The following is a 23,044-nucleotide window of genomic DNA, read 5'->3' on the forward strand; positions in this document are numbered from 1 at the left end:
TTTTAGCATGTCTGCCTCATACTCCATTCAAACAGTTAGACAGGTGGTGGGGGTCTGGTAACAAAGTTGTCTTGATTAAAGAATGTTAGCTACCGTTCATCGCTTGTCTGCAGGCTTTATTAAATGGAAAACTTCCACAACAACCTCTAAACAATGGTTTATGGATTTTTATCACCTGCAACACCATGTAACACTTGGATGTTAGATCCTTTGACCAGTCAGTGTTGTTAGCCCCAACCCCAGGCTCCAGGTGTCTGAGCTCTAATACTTTATCAAACCTTTACTCGAGTGTTTTTGACACTAGCAGCTGTACTTCTACTTAAGTAAAAATTGCCTGCACTTTTGCCACCTCAGTTGCCACTTTTCTGGAGTTTGTGCAGTTTTTATATTGACACTTTCAACGTTTTACGTGTTATCCTTGATCACAGTTCTAAACAAATTAACTTTCTTGACATAAAAGTAACCCAAAAAAGCAACTATATGTCCAGTTCTCTTTACTCCAAAACTAGTTTAAGGCTATGCTGTTGCTGTGATATGGCCATACAAATAATATTAAGTTGAATTAATCTTAAAATGTAACACTCACACAGTCAAAACAGGGTTGATCCATGTGTCTATGAGCACTGATTCATATATCAACAGCTCTGAAAATCTTTTTTTTTTTTAAAGTAATGCAGAACAGGATCTCTGTGACTCTAAAAAACCCAACCAAACTGGCAATCACCTCTAAACAAATGGAAGTAGTTTTATGGCTCTTTATCACCTGCAGCACCATGTAACACCTAGATGTTAGACTTTTTTTTTACCAGTCAGTGTTGTTAGCCCCCCAACCTCCAGGCTCCAGGTGTCTGAGCTCTAACCCTTGCTGCCAAATGTGCCTCTGAGGCCTTTGTGCCTTTTATGACCACACTAAGTTTGTAGTCCTATCTACTAATATTATTAATTTTTTTTTATTATAGCACACGGTTCAGTTAGGTTACTACTTTGACTTTCTCACTTTGAGCACATTTCTGACCCGATACTTTATCAAACTTTTTACTCAAGTGTTTTTGACACTAACAGCTGTACCTCTACTTAAGTAAAAAATTGCCTGCACTTTTGCCACATCAGTTGCCACTTTTCTGGAGTTTGTACAATTTTTACATTCACATTTTCAAGGGTTTATGTGTTATCCTTGATCACAGTTCTAAAAAAGTTAACTTTCTTGACATAAAAGTAGCCCAAAAAAGACAAATATATGTCCAGTTCTTTTTACTCCAAACCTGCTGATCGGAAAACATTATGTGATGCTGGAAGTTTTTATCCTATCCACCTCCAAAACAAGTTTACCTGTAAGCCAACACATTAGACTTAAACAAATTTGTGAAATTCCTGAACAATATGCTTTGTGCAGTAGCAGTAGTACTAGAACTAGTGCTAGTAGTCCTAGTACTGTGCAGCAACCAGGCTTCAAGAGTGATCACTATTCTGGCTTGCAAATGGTGAAAACATGTCACAGTCTTAGCTGCAAATCAGAAATGTTGGTAAATTTAAAAAATGAGTTTAAACTTCAGGTTTGGCATAGACACAGACTTTATTAATGCCATACTGGGGAAATTCACATGTTACACATGATTTAGCTCACCTGCTAAATCCCCAGCGCAATAACCACATCAGCATCATTAGCCTGAGTCTTGATCCTCCAGGTGAGTGAGTGGAGTTAAGTGTGTGTGTGTGATCAGAGGTGAAGCTGCTTTCTGCAAAGTCTCATCAACAACATCTTTAGAAACAAACATCAACAACCAGGAAGAGTCTAAAAGCACTGAATATGAAACAGACCATTTACCATACCCAACACTGAGCTCCTGCACAGTCAGATGGAGTGAAACATAAGGTCCCAGTGGTGTTCTGTTGGATTTAGCAGGTGAGTGTTGTTGTCAGTCAAAACCTTTTTGGAAACTCTTTACAATGTAATTATTGGTTTTACAAACAAATGTATTGGTTTGTTTACTTGAAATAAAACTCTTTTGGAAACCCGTTACATCAAATAAAACTTTCTTGGAAAAGCATTTCAAGAATCAATCGCGTTATTTGTTTTACCATGTTCAAATCTATTGGTTTCATTACATCAAATGAAATAATTTTGGAAACCCGTTACATCAAATAAAACTTTCTTGGAAAAACTTTACAAGTATCAATGTAATTATTTGTTTTACAAACAAATGTATTGGTTTGTTTACTTGAAATAAAACTCTTTTGGAAACCCGTTACATCAAATAAAACTTTCTTGGAAACTCTTTACAGGTATCAATGTAATTATTTGTTTTACAAACCAATGCATTGGTTTTGTTTTACTTGAAATAAAACGTTTTTGGAAACCTTGTACATGAAGTAAAAGGTTTTTGATGTTGTAAGTTCTGGCTTTAATATTTTCAGCTGATCAAGTGAACTTCATATAAACTCTGTGTTAGAAAAATCAAACTGTGTCTCGTGAGTGTGTATTGTGACTGCTCCATCACAATGTATAATTTGACTTGTGAGGTACACACAACAAGGCCAAGAAGAAAAAGTGAATTAGAGATTCATTACATTCTTACATTCCTGGACAATTCATGAAATAATTTAAAATTAAATCTGCACTTGAGTTAACTATTCTTTTTTAACAACATGTTTATGCGCGCGCGCCCAGACACACGGCCTCGGGCACGCGCCCTCGCACACACGCTGACCCACCACCAGATGGCGTTTTTTAAGCATAAAAAAAAATAAAAACTTTTTTTTTTTTAATCATTGATTACACAGCAGTGGAGAGTAGGGATGGGTATCGTTTAGGTTTTATCCGATACCGGTGCCAAACCGGTACTTTTGAAACGGTGCCGGTGATTAAACGGTGCTTAAAGAATGGAGAACACAAACTTTGTCCAAAAACCTCTCATGTTTAACGGTTTTCCACTTTTTCTTTGGTCATTTTAGCATTTTTAACCAGAAGGGTGAAGGGAGTATCTGCCATCAAACAAGAAGACAGCCGCATGTAACTACGACGGCGTTTGCTAGTTCACCTTACATGCATTAATGTAATAACGTGCTCTAAAAGAACGTACGTACCTGGGCCCGCCTACTATCCTCGGAAACGTAAAATGATTGGCTAGAATCTGAAGCCTATGACATCTCAGGAAAATAAAGCACCGAAATGTGCGCTGCTTTTCGGTCTGGTTACTACCGTTTATTACTGGTACCCATCCCTAGTGGAGAGCAGACTTTATCACAGTAGATGTCTTTGTGAAAGTGCTGTAATTAAGTTTAAGAATATAATCCACCCACTATTATCATCTTCAATGCTCATAGAGCAGAGCAGCTATCTGAACGCTACTCCAACAGAGGTCGATTATCTTGTTAATAACTTTGACTCTTCACTACGTACGACTCTGGATATTGTAGCTCTGGTGAAAAATAGAGCCTGGAAAGAGAAGAACTTGACTCCGTGAACTTTTTGTGTCTGTCTCTGTGACCATGTGTCGTCCTCCTGCTATTCTCTTGTGGGGTGTCCCACAGGGCTCAGTTCTAGGCCCCCTAAAAAAATTTTTTTTTAAAATCAACAGACTTTAACCGTGTCCACTGTGAGGGTTGTTGTTTCTGGACTTTTCCTTTCTGTCATGCTGAAATGAACTTTGACCTTCAGTGTGTTAACGCTGTGCAGGCAGCTCGCTGCAAACTAAGCAGGAAGGTAAAGTTGTGTTTTGATGTAAGTGAAGAAGAAGAAGGAAAGCTGTTTTAAACGGATTCATCTTCACTTATTCACACGTTGTAAGTTTGACAAACTGAATTTGTGCTGGTTTCAGTCTCTTGGTTCCTGATTTGTAGCTAAAAGTAAGAAGCAGCTACTTTCAGCTGTTTGAGAGAAACTGAAGAAGACGTTTACTGAAGTTTTAGGACCAACAGACTGATGAATAAACCAAGTAAACCAAAGTAAAGACAAGCTGCACTTTGACTTTTATTTGAACAATTTGCTGGAACTACAGAGTAATGAAGTACTTCAAGGTTTTGTGTGGATGACTTCCAACCTTACTGTACAGCACAGAGCACAGAGGGACAATATATGTAATCAATATATGATGCAGAATGAACAAGTAAAGACTGTAAGCTGAGTCTGAGGCTCATGCAGGACATTTCATAGTGAGGTGTCTTTGGTTGGATTATTCAAACATTTACATCAAAGCACCAAACTCATTTCTCACAGATGAAGGTCTTTGAATAGGAATAATATGAATCTGTCCATCTCCCATCACGGTCACAGCAGACTCCATAGAAACCATAACCGGGATTCCCATATCCTTCTTCCAAGAACCTGTCAGAGAGATCAAATCTGATATGAAACTGGACTAAACTCATAACTATTGTCACATTCATATAAATATGAGTCTCTTTTGGAATATTTCCAATATTTCCTGTATTTCTTTCCCAGGTTTCTCGCCCACTTTCCCTCCTTTAGACTTTTCTCTGAGAATCATCATGCACACTAAAACAGCTTTCAAGCTTTGATGAATATGAAATCTTCCTGCTGTAAAAATGGAGAATAAAAAGAAGTCAGAGCTGACTTTCTGCTGTTTGAAATTGTTTTGTCAGCTGTTTACAGACATCACTTTGAAATGTGTGTCTATCAGGTCATATTTACTGAAGCTTCTTCCTTCATATGTTCTGAAGTTTTACAAACACCAAAGAAGAAGAGACAGGAATTCTCTGAAACAGTTTTTGTTCTGTGAGAAAAGAAACATTACAGCACAAAAAACATGAAGACAAATTGAACAAAGTGAAATGTGTCGGTCGCTGCTTTGAACATGTTTCAATCCTGATTTCTTCAAACTGACTTGTTGTAACTGAACGTCATCACAGACTGCAGATGAAGAGAGTTCAAGCACAGCTGTTCATTCAAAGGAGGATTTCTGCTTTTCTTTACATTCAGTTTGTGGGGCTGTTGGAAAATAGCTCAACTCATGTATTGCTGATCTATCTTCCAAAACATCAATGTTTCACTTCTAAATAATAACTCTGGAATAGAAACAAACTAATGTCTCACGTTTCTGTCAGCGGTGCTCCGTCCACCCATTCCCATTCATATCCTCCTGATGTGTTTTTGGCTTCCAGACCAATCCAGAAGAATCCTCTGAATTTCCTGACAAATTCCTGTTTGAGAAGAGACACAAATATTGTCTCCAGTCATAATTCAGCACTTCTGTTGTGGTGACATCATCTTGTGAATATGTCTGAAGGAAGAATAAATGTGATGAAACTTTTCTTCCATTGTGCAGAAATCAGAGAGAAATCCATCAGAGTGGAAACAGGAAGCAGGTCACAGACTGACAGCAGGTCAAAAACACAAGTAACAGATGACTGTCAGCTCCATCAAAGATCACACAGACATGAACAAACACACCCACCCGTTCCTCTTTGCTGTTTATCATCACCAGATCAGCTCCTTTATCCTGACAGTCTCTCCTGCTGTCAGACCAAGTTTTAATCTCACTGGATTTAAAGTAACAGCTGCTTCCAAATCTCGTCCATCCTTCATCACACTTCTCTTAAAGTCAAACACATGTTTTAAAGTCAGACTTTGTGTCATGTTGTATCACATTAATCTTTGGTCCCTGTCATTTTCCCTGTAAATACTTCATTTAAACTCAGGTTTTCTCTCTTATTCATAATTAACTGAAACTTACATTTATACAGAGAAACTGTTACACAGCATCAAACATTTAGGATTCAAGACAAAGACACAATCAGGTTATCACTGTGTAACACTGATGTTTTCTATTAGTTATTCAAACTTTATTACCTTCTATCTTCTCCTTCAGCTTCTTCACTTCTTCCTGTAGCTGAATGTGGTTTTTACTCAGTTCATCATAACTGCTCTGTAACTGAGTCAGGCTGGTTTTTGTGTCTTTAGAGAAAAAAAGATTCAAATTAGGTTAAAATGTTCTGCAAATATATCTGTGATATAAGAACTTGGTGTTTGCTTACCTTGAAGTTCATCCTCAGTGTGGCTGTTCTTCATTTTGTTGAATTCACTCTTGTTCAAAGCATCTGAAATATTTCAGTGAAATCAAAATAAAATAAAATAAAATGAGTGAAACATTGAACAGAAATAATCTTCTTCCTCTGCTTTGTCAAATATCAATAAGAGTCAGAAACTTGCAGCCATTGTTCTTTAACATGTCCTGTGGGTGGAGGTGTTAGAACTACAGGAAATCTGATGAGCTAAATACGTATCAACTGTGAACAAAAACCACTGACAAGATTCAGAATAATTGTGCTTCAGTGTGGAGGAAGAAGGTGAAGAATCAAACAGCATTTCTACACCTGTAGTCAGAGATGTTATCTATATGCTTTGAAAGAACAGACAACACTGGGAATCAACACTTCCTCATATCACAGGTGTTTCCATGTGATCAGGTACTTCCTGTGGAAGTGCAGCTCTCACTGTGTGTTTCCTGTTTCACTTCGAAGGAGTTTGTAGGGCTGAGCTGCCTTTGACTGTGAACAGTTTCTCCTGTTTATGTTATTTTGGGAGGTCAGCTGCTGTAATTTGGTTTGTTTCTTTTTTTATCTTAACACAAGAAGCTGATTCAAAATGTAAAATCAGTTACCTTTCAAATCCGTCTCCAACTCTGACAGTTTTTAATAGTTTCTTACCTTCCATCTCGTCCTTCAGCTGCTCTTTTTCCAAACTCACCAAAATATCTGGTTAGAAATGCAACAAAACCGAAGATTTAGAATTTAAAATGATTTAAATAAAGTTTTTCATTTTCCTATGAGATGAATGGAGCTAACATTAGCTTGTTAGCTACCTGCTTAATACACCAAGTGAACTAACTAGTCGCACAATGACAGACGGCCACTGTCTAACATAGTGTGACTGCACCTGCATCAGTCTGCAGCAGATGCTGCTGCCTGTCTGCTTTGTTGATATAATCACAGAATCACCGTGTTGAGTGAAGAGTTTGAAGGAACAACAAGAACATTCACTCCACCTCCACAACACACACAAGATATGAGCCAGGAATCATGCACACAGACACACACCTGCTAATCAGTGCTAAGTAACAGACTCATGAAATACTAGAAGCTCAGTCAGCAAAACCAACGTGTTGGTCAGGCTGTACCACACAGCAGCTCATATTATTGATCAGAGAATTCCATTTAAAATGCCACCGTGCAGGTTTTATGAAGAGGAAACTATCCTTAGAGACCAAAACTCATTTGGTCCTGAATGGAAACATGTTTTTAAGGCAGCAAAGGTGCTCATTTTAACATGGGAGTGTATCATGAGCATGATAATAAAACTCCTCACAGCGTGTTGTGATTCCAGCCAGAATCAGCACATACAGAACCACCAGCTTCACTTCAACAGCTCTGAAACGGCTTCTTTTCACAGCTGGAAGCTTCTCCTGGGCTTTTATTTCTACGAAGGCAAAATGGAGAGAAAATAATTTGTTAATTTAATTATTAAACATGTTTTAATCATAATTTGTTTCCCATTTTTCAAGCGTATTTTATTGGTTTATTGTCAGAAAGACTTTCCACCTGCAGCCGACCTGATGATGAGCTGAACAAGTTCATTCTAGCAGTTTTGATATTTACAGGAGACTTTGTCACATGTTTGTCTTCAGGTGACTTTTACATATGTGAGAACAGAGACTCTGACAGAGAAACGCTTTGATGTGACTCAGAAACAGACGAATGTGTATCAGCCGTGTTTCACACAAAGACCAGATCATGAAGACAATGTTGGTTATTATAATATGAATATTATGTCATTAAAACAATATCTCCATGATTTGCTGAAATGAAAACAGAGTTGTTATTCATTGGTCTGATTTCCTGTCAGCTAAAACTAGCTGTGAAAAGTGTGCTTTGAGCAGTTTCTGTGGTTATACTCGCTCCACAGTGTCGACCAACACTTCCTGGTTTCTTATATTTCTGCCTTCACCACTGATCTGTGAGATAACTCCTCCAACACTTTTCTGTCAGCTTGTGGAGACTGAAGAGTTTCTACACTTACTAAAATAACACACTGATACTTTAAACTAGACAATTTTTATCATTTATTCTCTAAATAAACAGAAAACATTAAAAATATAGAAACATATAAAGCATAATAAGAGCAGAGACTGCACACCTTCACCAAAGCTTGAACTTTCCTCCACACTATGAATAAACTGAGTCTCTGGACCCAAAAGCTTTGATGGATCTGTATTAGTTTGATATTTTATTGAGAAGATGGAAACAGTCTCTCCTGATTCCTGATCCCTCAGTATTTGATACTTACCTCCGTCCTGTGTTGAAACAGGGACCTGATGGTCTGTGCAGGAGTCCACATTCTCATGGAGGAGGACCAGTCCCTCCAGTCTCTCTCCTCTGTCCTCTCCTTTGCTGTATTTCACACTCATGCTCAACTCTGGATCCTCATCGATGATGGAAGACATTTTAAGATGCTCAGTTTTCAGCAGTATCAGTTTCCTGTACAGCAGAGCTGTCACTCAGTCGCTGTGTTTCTCTGTTAACTGGAGCTTTTCTATGTGAAGCTGATTCTGATTCTGCAGTAAATCATAAGTAAATGTTGGTCCTCTGTATTCTGATGCTGCTGTCGCTTCGCTTCCTCTGTCTCTCTGTGAGCTGCTTTGAACAGGAAGTGCAGAGGTCATGACAGGAAAAGCTGAACCACATTTTGTCCATAGTTAGAATTAAAACTGATAACACAAAGTCCAGATAAACAGAATCAACTTTCTGGGTTTATTGAAGGTTTGTTCAACAAATTAAACTAAATTTCCTTCAAAATAAAATGTTTGCATTTTATTTTATTTATTTATTCATTCATGATTTGAGTTTATGAACTCTACTTTTTCACAGATATTTCTTTGTTGTTGTTTTTTGGACAGAGACCATTGAAACAGTAAAGAAAGTGGGGGGAGAGAGAGGGGCTGACCTGCAGCACAGAGCCTGGGCTGAACACGAACCTGAGACTCTGCAGTACTTTTTACTGCTGCTAGTTTTTCTGTCCTGACAGATGTGATGATCTGATCTGTGACTAAATAAGAACACAGAAGTGTTTATATGACAGCCGAGTCACATGATGGAACAAATTTATAGGACAACATGATAAAAGTGCATCTGAACTGTTTCTGAAAATGTTTTTCTTATCTGATATGAAACTTACGTTGACCCCTAGAGACAACGCATGTACAAACTCCAAAACACGTACAAAATCCAAAACATGTACAAACTCCAAAACACATGCAAAATCCAAAACACATGCAAAATCCAAAACACATGCAAACTCCAAAACACATGCAAAATCCAAAACACATGCAAAATCCAAAACACTTGCAAACTCCAAAACACTTGCAAACTCCAAAACACATGCAAAATCCAAAACACTTGCAAACTCCAAAACACTTGCAAAATCCAAAACACATGCAAACTCCAAAACACTTGCAAAATCCAAAACACATGCAAACTCCAAAACACATGCAAACTCCAAAACACATGCAAAATCCAAAACACATGCAAACTCCAAAACACAACGGAAGTGCTCCAGGACGCTAGGGGCAGTGTTGAGGTCGATTTGCAAAATAAACGGCAAGTTTGTTGCAAACACATGGGCTGTATGGGACGGTCTAGTCTCCGTCGCGCTTCCCAGGTTGCCTAGCAACCATGATACTAACCGCTGGAAACTGTCATATAACTTTGTTTGACAGAAATGAAGGAAAACATATTTTTTTCATTTGTTTGTTTGCTTCTACAAGAGCTTTGTGTGATTTGATAAGTATCTGAGGCTGAGACCACAGGACAGTAAAACATGATTTTTGGGCTTCATTTCTGTACTGAACAGTTATTTAAGATTAGCTAGTAAATAACAATTAGCTAATGTTGTTCATGAGACTAAAGTCATCTCACTGTGGTAATGTAAATATAATATGGCCAATATTATAGTTATTATATTAATCATTATTAGCTATTACAGCAGTGAACATGAACTCTGTGTCAAATACTGAGCCTCAGTACAGATTCAAGTTGCAGTTATTTATATGTCTTATCACCTTAAATCTTCACTCAAAGACAAGTATCTTTGACAGTGCATATATAGGTGTATCATATATAAGAGACAAATGTTGTTCCTTCACTATGTTGGCATCACTAAATTTGGCTCATTGCTTACATATATTTATAAAAAGCAAATGTACAAGCTGTGATAACTGTGTCTGATAAAATGAAGAGTAGACTGATATATTGAATATTCCTTTATTGGGTGAGAAAATCAGACCATGTCATAACTGCTTTAAGTCATACAGAATAGATATCAGAGCCTTAAACAGGCTGACTTCTCATAAAAACCTTTTCACAGAAAATGTGAGTGCATTGCTGAACCAAGTGAAGCGGTCCCTTACCCACTGGACACCACTCTCTATGTCTCTGGTAGGACGTATCAATTCAATTAAAATGACCATTCTACCCAAATTTTTATACCTTTTCCAGGCCATACCCATTTTCATTCCCAACACTTTTTTCAATAAGCTGGACTCTGTCATCTCATCTTATCTATGGCAGGGTAAACGCCCAAGGCTTAATAAGATGCATCTTCAAAAATCTAAAATTGAGGGTGGGTTTGCACTTCCCAACTTTCGTTTTTATTATTGGGCTGCTAACATACGATGTTTGGTGTTTTGGTATTTTTACCATAATCGGAGTGGTTGTCCTGACTGGGTCACTATGGAATTGCATAGTGACAACAGTATATCCTTACCAGCTGCACTTTGTTCTCCACTCTCATCCTCTTCATTCAACTTCATTCCCAACCCTGTAGTGGTGCACTCATTAAAAATATGGGGCCAGTTTAGGAAATATTCTAAACTTTGTGACTTCTCCCTTCTCAGCCCCATTGCATCTAACCATCTCTTTAAACCTTCGACCCAGGATGGTGGGTTTGCGGAGTGGCACAGAAGTGGAATAACTTACTTTAAGGACCTATTCATAGCCAACAAACTAGCATCATTTGAACAACTTGCTAATAAATATATTCTTCCACCATCACACTTTTTCAGATACTTGCAAGTCAGGCACTTTATTTGTTCCCAGACTTCAGGCTCAAGCCCTCCACCAGAGCCTACACTACTAGAAACTATCCTACAACTCAATCCAACCAATAGAGGGCTGATTTCCTTGCTTTACAATAAAATGTTAAATTTGACACATACCTCTTCATCCAAGCTCAAGACACTGTGGGAAGAAGACTTAAACATGACAATCTCTGACGAAACATGGGCCTCTATACTCAAACATGTCAACACAACATCATTATGTGCCCGCCACTGTTTAATCCAGTTCAAAGTGGTGCATAGAGCCCATTTCTCAAAATCCAGATTATCCCGTATCTACCCTGAAATCACTCCATATTGTGACAGATGCAAAACTGCTGAAGGCTCACTGGTCCACATGTACTGGTCTTGTCCCAACCTCATTCAGTTCTGGTCAGAGGTTTTTCGTACCCTGTCCAGGATTCTCAATGTGACGCTGGCCCCCGGCCCCCTTCTTGCTCTGTTTGGCATCAGTGGGAATGAGGTGCTTCTACCGGCCTCTAAAAAACAGGCATTATCATTCTGTTCCCTTTTGGCCAGGAGGGCAATTCTACTGAGGTGGCGGGACGCTGCCCCTCCCACTCACAAACAGTGGTTATATGACCTCATGGCCTGTCTAAAACTGGAAAAGATAAGACACTCACTTCAGAACTCCACTGGGAAATTTCAAAACATGTGGGGACCCTTCCTTGATGCTTTTCAAAATCTATAAGAATTTTTCAGCAAACTCTCTTAAGTCAGGTGTGGAATTACAGTGTGCAGGTGCAGGCAGTGACCTGGTTGGGAATGAATGGGATTGTTTTGCAGGGATTATGTTACTTTGGGATATATTATACATTTGTTTATATTTTTCTCTCTTTTTTCTCTTTCTTTCCCTTTTTTTTCTTTCCTTTTATTTCACAGCCGAAGATCTGAACTCATTTTACAGCTTAAATGTACTACTTAACCTTAATGTACAGATCATCTGTAATCCTTCTCTTTTCTTTCTGTTTATATGTATAATATATATGTTGATGTTTATGTGTATAAAAGGAAACCTCTTAATAAAAAAAGACATTGTTTAAAAAAAAACAGGCTGACTTCTGCTAAGTGGGTCAAACTGGGCAGAAAGTCTACAAACACATAACATCCTTATAGAATATGATGTAACACTATAGATCAACTTACCTCAGAATATATAAAGCATATAAACAATTACAGCAATATGATGCAACAAACACAGCAGTGCTACTAATCCAAAATACTCAAAGCTTCATAGAACTGAAACAAACATTTATTTTTAGCTCCATTCTGCTGCTGATACATACTTTAGGTTTCTGAACATTAAACTTGTTGCTGCCTTTCATAGTGTGTAACTTGAAGGCCCTGAGTACTTTCTCCCACACTGAAAACACTGGATGATAACATTATTTGAACATTACATAATAAGACTGATTCAGGATAGACAATTAGTTATTTTAAACTTCTCTAGCAGTCCTTCAAAAACAGGGAACAGTCTGTCTATTCTCTCCATCTGTCAGCTGCTGCTTCCTTGGTGTACATCTGGCTGAGGATCTTACGTGGTCAGTACACACAAACAAAACAGTGAAGAAGGTGCAGCAGCGCCTCTTTTTTCTCAGGAGACTGAAAAGATTTGGCATGAGCCCCCGCATCCTCAGGACCTTCTATCGCTGTGCCATTGAGAGCATCCTCACTGGATGCATCACCACCTGGTACGGCAACAGCACCGCTTAAAACAGCAAAGCTCTCCAGAGAGTAGTGCGGTGCTCTGACCAGATAATTGGAGGTGAGCTTCCCTCCCTCCAGGACATCTACAGGAAGCGGTGCCTGAGAAAAGCGGGGAGGATCATCAAGGACTCCAGTCACCCCAGCCATAAACTGTTCAGACTACTTCCATCAGGAAGGAGGTTCTGCAGCATCCGGTCCTGAACCAGCAGACTGAGAGAAGCTTTTTCCACCAGGCCATCAGACTGCTGAACACTTCATAGACACCTCAGCTTCACTACTGGAACTTCAACATTATGCACCACACACTGTATATTAATGCCACTTGTTTTGCACATGTCCAACTACCAACGTCTGTATATTTTATATATTTTATTTTATTGTTTACTCTATTTAATTTGTAAAATATGTATATACACACACACACACACACACACACACACATATATACACACACGTAGAAAAACATATTTAGTATTGTCGGATTATGATATTATTTTATGCCATGTTAGACCCCTAATTAAAGATTGTGAATTATTATGTAGTTTTAGTTTGCATTATGCTCCTGAATTAGAAGAAGGTGATAACTATTACATTTGGTAAACTGATTTGCATTATATTAGACTGCTGATTTATTGTGAATGAATGATATTGTTTTATGATGCATTATACTGCTGAGTTATAGGAAATATTGTTCACAGAAAGTCATCACCTCATTTGTCTGATTAGAAGAGAACAGAGCATACTGCCCCATCTTAGCAGGAGCAGATAAACAGGGAGCCAAGGTTGTAGCTTAGGCGCTGTGTGAGAGAAAGAATGTGAATGTTTAGGCTCTGATGATTAGGTGGGGGCCACTAGAGGCTATAAGAGTTTGATCAAGGCTCCACCATTTTGAGATCTGATGCTGTCTGATGTATGGTGTCCATCTCCCACGCGTGTGTTCATTAAATCATCGTTTGACTTGACCCGGCCGGACCAGTGTGGTTATTTTGGGTTTTCCTCCTGTATCCCTCCTCAATATTTGAATCCGTAACAGTTTTGGGGGCTCGTCCTGTGGTATTGAGGGGGAAGGTTTGGAGGTTTGGACGGTCCGAGGTGGTCGAACGGGCAGGCACGAGCCAGTGGTCTGACGTGAGTGGGCAGGCCAGCACATCTAAAGGTAAGGCACAACCTGTTGAATGTAAATCCAAACTGTGCCAAATTGGATTGTATAAATTAAAAGTCTACTCACTGAAATTACTGGTGAAGGCCTGTTTTGATTTTGATGAAAAAATCTCATGAGTGTTGAAACTTGAAATAAGCTTAAAAGTAATAATACTGGGTTAGAGTCCCAAGGTAAAGGAAAATAATACTGAGTTAAAGTCTCAGGTAGTTTGATAGGGAATTGGTCATTTTGTGAGTTAGAGTCTCCATTGGTTTAAAGGATTGCATCTGTGTTGGCCATGTTGAGAGTTAGAGGCTCCATTGTCCATAACGTTGCATCTGCGTCGGTCATACTCTTGTTTTAGAGGGTTGACGGCGGTTTAAAAGTATTATAAATTTTGTTAGAACGGTGGTTAGAGTCCACTAAGAGGCGCATAGCCCGGAGGTTACGCTCCCTCCTGGCCGCGGACGCGCGACCTTGACCTGTCGGCGAACAGGGTTAGTTCAGTTGGCTTGACTGTGGGGTACAGGGCATCCTGGAACAAGCTAGGAGTTAGAGTCTCCTTATCTGCGCTTTTTTGGGCACTGTAAATTGACGTAGGGATTTTAGAGATGAGGCCAGATACAGTTAGAGTCTGATACTGGTTAATTGATTACAAAAAAGTTGGACTTTCTTCGGTTGGACCCGTTATCTTAAATTTGTCAAAATTGTGTAGGCGCTAAAACTTTCAGGCCTGAGAGTGAGTGTAAATATAAGACGTCTTTGTAAAATAACATAGAGAGTTGAGTGTGAAACGAGGCTGTGTGTGACGACAGTGCGCTGCGAGCTATTTTTAGATAGTGTGTGAACATGCAAATGAGGTGGCTGCTGTGAAGCCCACAGAGGACTTCCTGTTTAGCGTGTTATTGAGTTATATAAATATGATTTGCAAACAATGATACATGCCTGTAATTAAAACGCTGATTTTGCTGATTACAATATTACAAAGAAAGTTTTAAATCACTACGGTGAATGTTTAATGTTTGGCTGGGTTTTGATATGGGAGAGACGGCTTCGCAGCTGCTGGGGGTAAGTGACCGGAAACTTGCATGCCCATAAAAGGCAACTGCCTGACTGTGTGAACTATGCACCAAGAGAGAGAGTAAAATCTAGGTAGATGAATTAAATGGATGTTGTAAGAAAAATAGTAAATGAATGTTTTAGTCTCTTAATACAGGTGGATTTCTCTCAACCAGGAAACCTGAGTACAGCAGCAAAAGGATAGATTAATAAAATTGGGACGACACACATGCCAAGCTCTGGCTCAAAATTTTACAGGTTGACCTCTCACTTTGTCCCCACCCGAAAAAGAAGCTTAAAGGACATCTTCTCCTCCAGTTATCGGTTACCATCACTGGAAATTTTCAGGCAAGTTTTTCACTGAATTGTTTTTGGCACCATGTGTCCCTGAATCTCACAAGCAAGCTCTAATTCCTGGCTGAAGACATGGAATGCTGTTATTTAAGGTGGGAAATCAAAATTTGGGAAACAAAATTAAAAACACACACAATTGGAGAAATGCCTTGCTTGAGAAGAAAAAAAAAAAAAAAAAAAAAAAGTTAAAATAACCCACCCACAAACGCACACACACGCAATGAAGAAACAGCTTACACTCATGAACACGTGAAAATTTTCAAGCAAGGTTAAAGCAGCGAAACTTAACATACACCTGATGTTAAATGATAAAGTCTATCCAATACTAACAAATAAACTCTCTGGGTTGCAGGACAACAACTTGACTTCAAAAAGACAGACACTGGTAAATCACAAACCAGTGATGAAACAACAAATTTAGTGGTTAAAAGAGTCAAATTGTGACATGTTTTCCTCTGATTGATTAATATAAGTGATTATTGAATGAAATAAAATTCCTTTTTTGAATTATTAAACATGATCTTAAGAATTTTAACGTGTACCTGTGTTGTCCTGTCAACTTGGTGGGTTAGGAGTTGATTATATAGTGAGAAAAAACAAAAAAAAAGGGGGGGAGAAGGCTGAAGGCCTGGCCCCTCTCTGAATAACATAGCCAAAACAACATTATTTTCAAACAACATCATTTTCCTGTTCGTCTGTTTTTGTTTTGTTTTTGTTTTTTCTCTTTATGCTTAATTACAGGCTGCTTTGTCGGCCCGGAAAGCCGAGGCTGACCTGGACTCCTGCTCTCCCCTCTACCATCTTTGCTCTCCCCTCTACCATCTTTGCTCTCCCTTCTACCATCTTTGATGTGACCCTGACCAAATGCTACAGCAGCTGGACTCACAACAACAACCTGAGAATGTCAACAGTGCTGCAGGAAAGAGATCTCATGCAGCGGAGACGGAGAACGTTAAATCCAAGGCCCGTTTCACTACACGGGGGAGATTTCCAGACAGCTTCAGCTGACAGAGCTGTGACGAGACGCCTATTAAGCCCGGATGAAAAGTGAGGCCGAGCAAAAGAATGCTAACCTTAACAACTCTGCATTAAAACTGTGCAGGACAGTGATGGACTAACACGGAGGATCGGGCAGCAAAAAGGGCGTGCCAGAGACACGAGGAGTAACTGAGGTCAGAAGGCACCTCAGATTGGACAAAAGCAGCAGAAGAACATAAGCTGAAGGCACAAGTGTCGGGGCTCAGCCAGGAGCTGACCTCTGAGAAGAGCCGAACAGCAGAGCTGCAGAAGGCCGTGGAGCAAAGCAAGGAAAACATCAATAAACTTCAATCTGACGTGTACGGAAAAGACTGAGGTTTCTGTCCTCAGTAAGAGCTCAAGGCATCAGAGCAGAAACTGAGCATGCCTGAGGAGGAGCTGGCTGCTAATCGAACCCATCAGTCAGGCTTGGAGTCCCAGATACAGGACTTAAAATCAGGCCGGAGCTTGCTGGAGCAGGAGGTTGTCAAACCTGACGAGAAGCTCCAACACCAGGAGCAAACCCTGAAGAACCTACAGAAGCAAAAAGGGCCAAGTTAAGGAGAAGATGCAGGACACTGGAGAAAAGGACTGCCTCAATTGGGGCCAGAACCAGTATGGAGAGAACTTTGGGCAGCAGCACCAATGGACCCAAACGGACTGAAAAGGAGGAGAGCAGGACCCCAGAGCACGCTTCAGGCCATGGTTTACCCAGAACACCAGAACAGGAAAGTGATGAACACAAACACACACACAAACACACACATTTACATACACTGACTCAGAAGCAAGAGAAACACATATGAACACATATGCACTCGTTGATTGACTGAGAAATGACACACACACACACGCACACAAATCGAAATGCTGATTCAATTCATTGAGAAGTGATCCAAACACACACTCACATACACACATACACCTACACATGTTTGTGCAATGAAGAGTGATACACACACGCTGCTGCAATGAAGAATGCTTTACTAACAAATGCTATGCTGATACGCAAAATGCTGCACACAAACGTCCAAATACAGAATTTGTTACAACAACTAGAAGCCATTGATTGTTTAATTGGTTAAATGCATTTCATGTCACCCAGAGGGCATTTGTGTAGATTTAGGGGACAGGGTCTAAGGCAGTTCGGTTATGAAAACAATGTCTGTGAGTGATGTCTGTTTATGGCTCAAGGCCTCGACTGAATTGTTTACTGTGCTTCACACAGCCTGATAAGGAGCAGTGGTACAGAGTGAAAATGATGAATTAACGGTGTGAGCCTTATTTCGGAGCACCACATTTTTGTGATTGAGATTTAATTGAAGGAGGAACACACTGAAAAAAAAAAATAAAATAAAAATAATAACAATAATAAAATATAAAAGAAAAAGAAGAAAAGGGGGCCAGCCCTTGGATTTATGTAAACATCCCACAGGTATTTAACACAATTGCCTCAGGCTTTAAAGATCTGTACAAAATTCAACAGGAAATCATAGCTTCCCTGTATTTCCTACATTGTTGGCATGCTGGTGAGTGCTGTTGCTCCACAGTAAGAAGGTCCTGGGTGCAAGTCCACAGTCTGGCTAGTTTGCAGTGGTTTCTCTCTGGGTATTCTGGTTTCCTGCCACAGTGAAAAGTCATGAAGCTATTAGAGCTAGGTTAATTGATGATTCTAAATTATCCGTGAATGTAAGTGTAAATGGTTGTTTGTTTCTAGGTGATAGACTGGTGACCGGTTCGGGGTGCACCCTGCCTCGTAACATATCACTTTAGAGTTATTTCCCAGCCCTCGTGCAATCAGGATAAAGATAGGAGGATGGTAGTTGTTGTAGACCCATTCACTTTTTATGGTAACCAGAATTTAGACTTTGTTGAACCGTAGGCAATATGAAGACAACATGTAGTATTTAAGGGACCAAGTAGAATTTGGATAAAAGTTATTGAATAGTGTTGAAATAAAATGACAGAATTGTGAAGGATTAAAATATTCCAGGAGCTTAACTTACTCCATCTGAACATGTCTTAATCGTGTTTTATGAACACAAAATGCACAGGTTTACTGAATATGAAAAGTTTGTGTTGATTTAACTCAGTTGTTTAAGTTTTTACCAAAGCAAAACATTTGTGTGCAACTAGTGTCCACTATTGAATCAAATAAGTCCAACATGTTTTTGTCAGTGCAAAAAGAAGTTACGGTACCTGTATGCTTACACAATATTGTCCCTGGACGGAGAAAAACTTTCTGGTGAAGTTTTGGTTGATTTTGGGTTTTGCTTAACACTAGGTTGATTTTATCAGTGAGGTTTGGATTGTTTTCTTTCTCTAAGAGAGAGAAAGATGGTTTTATGCTTGGACATGTTTCCAACGGGCCCCAGTATTTGTTATTATATGAGTATTTTATTGGTTACGTTTGTTTTTGCTTTTGTTACAGTGCACTGAAATAAGAACATCTGAGAGGAGTGATCCACCGGTGGTGATATTTTGGTATTTTGTGAGTTCCTGATTTAACAAATCAGCTCTTTAATCCAGGCCTGAGAGATTGAACTTTAAAGCGCTATAAAACATGATTACTAGAAACAGTCGCAAAGTATTTTTCTCCATAATTATAATGGGCTCTGGAGAGATTCACTTATATGGGACATTGATCACATGAGAAGTCCTGAGCCTAAAAGGATTGCAGCGAGTCAATCCAGTCCAAAAAACAAGGAACTGTTTTTCCTTTAAAATGATGACGTCATCTTGCTGGTGATGGAGCCTCGAATAGGTTCCACGTGGGACTCCATTATCAGCAATATCTGGTATGAATGTGTGTGAATGTATGCATGTGACTGGACTGTGATGGACTGACGACTAAAAGTTTTAACTGACTTGATACTGAGACAAAAACGGTACCGACTTTAGGATTAGTAAATGTCCACAAACAATTCACCCAGCTTGTAAAAGAAGGGTGGATGTTTTGTCTCGCTTTGTTTTGTTTTTGCAAGAGTAGGAGGACAGAGACTAAAGGGGGAGGCTGTAGCTTCACATGAGTGTGAACTGCAGACTTAACCCTTTGGTTGCTAATTTTGAGCTATTGATGTTTACATGAAGAAAATTGTGTTTTATTACTTGTGTTTCGATTAATGCAGCACATTATATTGTTGGGAATGTTAAATGCTAAAGTGAAGAGAAGCTTTGATTTCACTCAAGACTGAACATGTTATTATTAACCATAGCGGGCCACTGTAAAAAAAAAAAAAAAAAAAAAAGCCAATTAATTTAGATAGAAAAAGTCAAAAAACTCAACTGATGTCGATGAATAACAGGGGAATGATAGACTTGTCACATTCAAAATAGAGATATGTAATGACAAACCTTGGTCCACGTCATTTAGGTTCTCCATTGAAATAGTCAATAATTTAGAAAAGTAAGATAGAACCGACAGGGGCATGTGGTGCTGCACAAGAACAAGAGCAAAATAAAGAAAATTATTGTGTTTAGCTTTGATAAATTAAAATTAAAATGTACCATTACACTCAGAGGATCAATATGAAATTCAATATATGCTAATTTTGTATGAAGTACGTGACTGATAACTGTTCTGTCCTGAGCTTTTGTTTTACAGCACCCACTTGACCACACCAACAGTTTCTCGCCACCAAAAGCGGGTACTTGCAAAGAATAGGGAGGAATATCATCAGAAGTGGGAAAGGTAAGCCCCGATGGGGGTGATAATGTAACACACCCAAAGAAAGATTTTAGGTCTGACCAACCGTCTCAGTCGTGGGCAAAACGATGACAGTCAATAAAATTCTAAAAGATAAGTTAGTGACAAAAAATATCAAGAGATAAAAGATAAAACAGTCCAGTGTCCCATTCATGAATCAAATAAAAACACACAGTCCCAAGGCCAGAGCCAGCTATGCCACACGGCCAGTTGCACTCCACATGTTGCCTTTAACAGGGGTAGAAGTTGTCCTTGGAGACCCACTACCCTGCATATAGCCAGTGATCACTCCAACCTGTGCAACTATGCTGCCTTTAGGCTGTGGCATATAATAGGCCCTGGCCTGCACAGAGAGACAAAATGACACCTTCAGTATAAAATTCATAGCGCAAAACCCATTGATCCCAAACATATCAGATTATCACATTACATACATGCACAGAGAGACAAAATGACATAGCAGTGTTTGTAGTGTGGGCTATAAGTAGACCAGTGTATCAGTGCAATCAAGTACACCTGTCTGTAATTAGTCAAACCGAATTCCAGCCATTGGCTCACCAAAAATGTGACACACACACAAAAAACCACTCCCAACCCAGTGCAACTTCACACAATAATATGGAGCTGAATTAACACAGGCACACTAGTCTACCATGTTACAATAACACCATTAATTTCACGTATGGTCAAATTCTTAAAACTTGACCCCAAACATGAAAAATTCTTCAAACATTTAGAGACAGAGTGGAGTTCTAGATAAACATAATGTAGCAAACCACATAAGGATGGACCATTGGAATTCATAAAATGGTGAAATAACACGCAGGAAAAATGTTGATCATGTTGATTATGTTTATTCCAGTGTGCAGGGATTGGCTAATCTGACCAGGAAATGTTATAAATGGATTGTCGGAACAGTCGGCGTTAAAGTCACCTTTGACAGTCCAGACTAAGATGGCGTTGGACATCTTCAGGGCGGAAAAGGGTTGGTGTGACCAAAGTGTGGTTTGGCTTGTTGTATGTATATTTCATAATGATACAGCTCTGGATGGACCAGTTACCAGGGCATGGAAGGAGGACAGACTCATTAAATGAGGAGAAGGAATTTTCTGGGATTGGAGATCCTGTGGGTGAGTGGTTGACTAAAAGCATGCATAAAATAAAAGCTATTTTTTGTTATTGATTGGTAATAGATTGATAATTGGCCACATTCACAGTTGTATTAACTTGTGGTGGACGTAGTCTACTTCATGTTTAAGCACTCTAATTAACAGATTGAAAATAGTGACATTAAAGGAAGAATATGCAGCACCACCCTGTCAAATGCCAGTGCCGGTGGGGCTCAGTGATGAATCAGGTGAGCTTCATGGCTGAATTAAAACATAGAGGCCCCTGCTGTGGTCAGTAAGGGATAAAAAGGGTGTGTTTTACTGTTATTTTAGCATCAGCATTATTGTTACATCAGAATCATATAACAAGCATTGCATTGAACATTTATTGAAGCTATTGACATATTAACATTTGTATTACAGTGATTGTTATAACCCCATGTTAATCTTCTATCTACAGGTGTCAAAAGTAGTCAACAAGTTCATGTTGAAGTGAAGTTCATAATAATACAGGTTTTGTTTGTAGACAATTGTGAAGACGCAGGCTCTGGGCGGAGCCAGGAGTTGAACAGATCTAATATGACAATTAAATTGATTTCATTCCCTAACACAGGATAACAAGACTGGAGCAACGACACTGGATAGGAGAAAGTCTGATACTTTCTAAGATACGAGGTCACTAACCTTTTCTTTTAATTTTCTAGCTTCATTGAATGGACACATGTTAGATTTAGAAATGGCTAATTTGTTTATGTCTTTTATTAGAATGAGTGGTTTTAATCATTTTTATACATATCTTGCAAATGTGCTTATAATGAGTTGGCACTCGGTTTTTTGAAGGTCATAAGCTTCGTTCGGCGATAGTCCGGACTGATAAAGTGTAAGAAATGCCTTGAGTGCAGCGGGCTAAATGCAAACACGCTTACACACACATACACTAAATTAGGATAAGTCCTTGGGACATTCTGAATATTCTAAACAAATTCTGAATCACCAAAAGATCAGTAGACAGCAACATTAGATTGTTAGAGCTAGGAAGAGAGGTGTTTTGGTTTTCTGTCTCTTACAGAGAAAGGAACAGACACCAGACGAGGTCACAGAAATACGAGGATCCTTCGCAGCAGAGACAGACACGGTGACTGCGGAAACATCAACTGGGTTCAAGTGTCATGGCATTTTGGGCTCCAGTTAGTCACCTCAAAAGGATGGATCCCATAAACACAGCAATAATCATGAAGGGGTTGACGGAAATCCAGGAACACCACACCAACGACGTTCGAGAGGCTGTTGGTCATAAGGAGAACACCTTTCTGTTCCTTTTCCTGGGGAACACAGCTGTGATCCCAGAATACACAGATCATTGTTTGAAATCGGGGCAGAATAATCCCCTGATCTGTGCAACGACTGAAGGGTTGTCTAACCCCTGATGTTGAAGGAAACAAGAGTAGAAGATCACCCGACTGGAAGACACTGGTGCCTACAGCCATAAAATAAAGGTTAAAAGCTCCTCGGACAGAGGTTCTAGTCTGAGTACGTTTGGAGGGTATAAGGTAGCACCGAAATAAAGCTGTGGGAGAACTGGGGAGTGATGGGAGTATCATCTGTACCTACTGTTGTTGTTGTAATAAAAGTTTTTCTTGCATCTGAACTGCGCAAACATAGAGGTCATCTCACATATGGTTCACCCAACAGGGGGACAAAGGGCCTCAGGAGTAAGGAGAAATGAACCCGGCAACACTGGATTGCAGGGTGTAAGTGAGCTCTTTATGTCTAAAGAGCTCATCAGGGGGAATTGTCGGATTATGATATTATTTTATGCCAT

At 39.3% G+C, this 23,044-nt stretch overlaps 1 protein-coding gene across 1 annotated transcript in view; it reads right to left on the reverse strand.

Moving 5' to 3' along the window:
• Positions 1-3,567: 3,567 nt before the first annotated feature.
• Positions 3,568-23,044, reverse strand: part of LOC146492532 (uncharacterized) — a 48,170-nt gene continuing 28,693 nt past the window's right edge. The window contains exons 5-9 of the mRNA XM_085149220.1: positions 5,995-6,057; positions 5,810-5,914; positions 5,415-5,554; positions 5,054-5,160; positions 3,568-4,324 (exon numbers count right to left, since the gene is read on the reverse strand). Of these exons, the coding sequence (XP_085005346.1) occupies positions 4,204-4,324; positions 5,054-5,160; positions 5,415-5,554; positions 5,810-5,914; positions 5,995-6,057 (536 nt within the window). The 3' untranslated portion in view covers positions 3,568-4,203. The remainder of the gene's footprint in view (positions 4,325-5,053; positions 5,161-5,414; positions 5,555-5,809; positions 5,915-5,994; positions 6,058-23,044) is intronic.

Source organism: Neolamprologus multifasciatus, chromosome 22, assembly GCF_963576455.1.
Source record: "Neolamprologus multifasciatus chromosome 22, fNeoMul1.2, whole genome shotgun sequence".
In the NCBI taxonomy this organism is placed as follows: Eukaryota; Metazoa; Chordata; class Actinopteri; order Cichliformes; family Cichlidae; genus Neolamprologus; species Neolamprologus multifasciatus.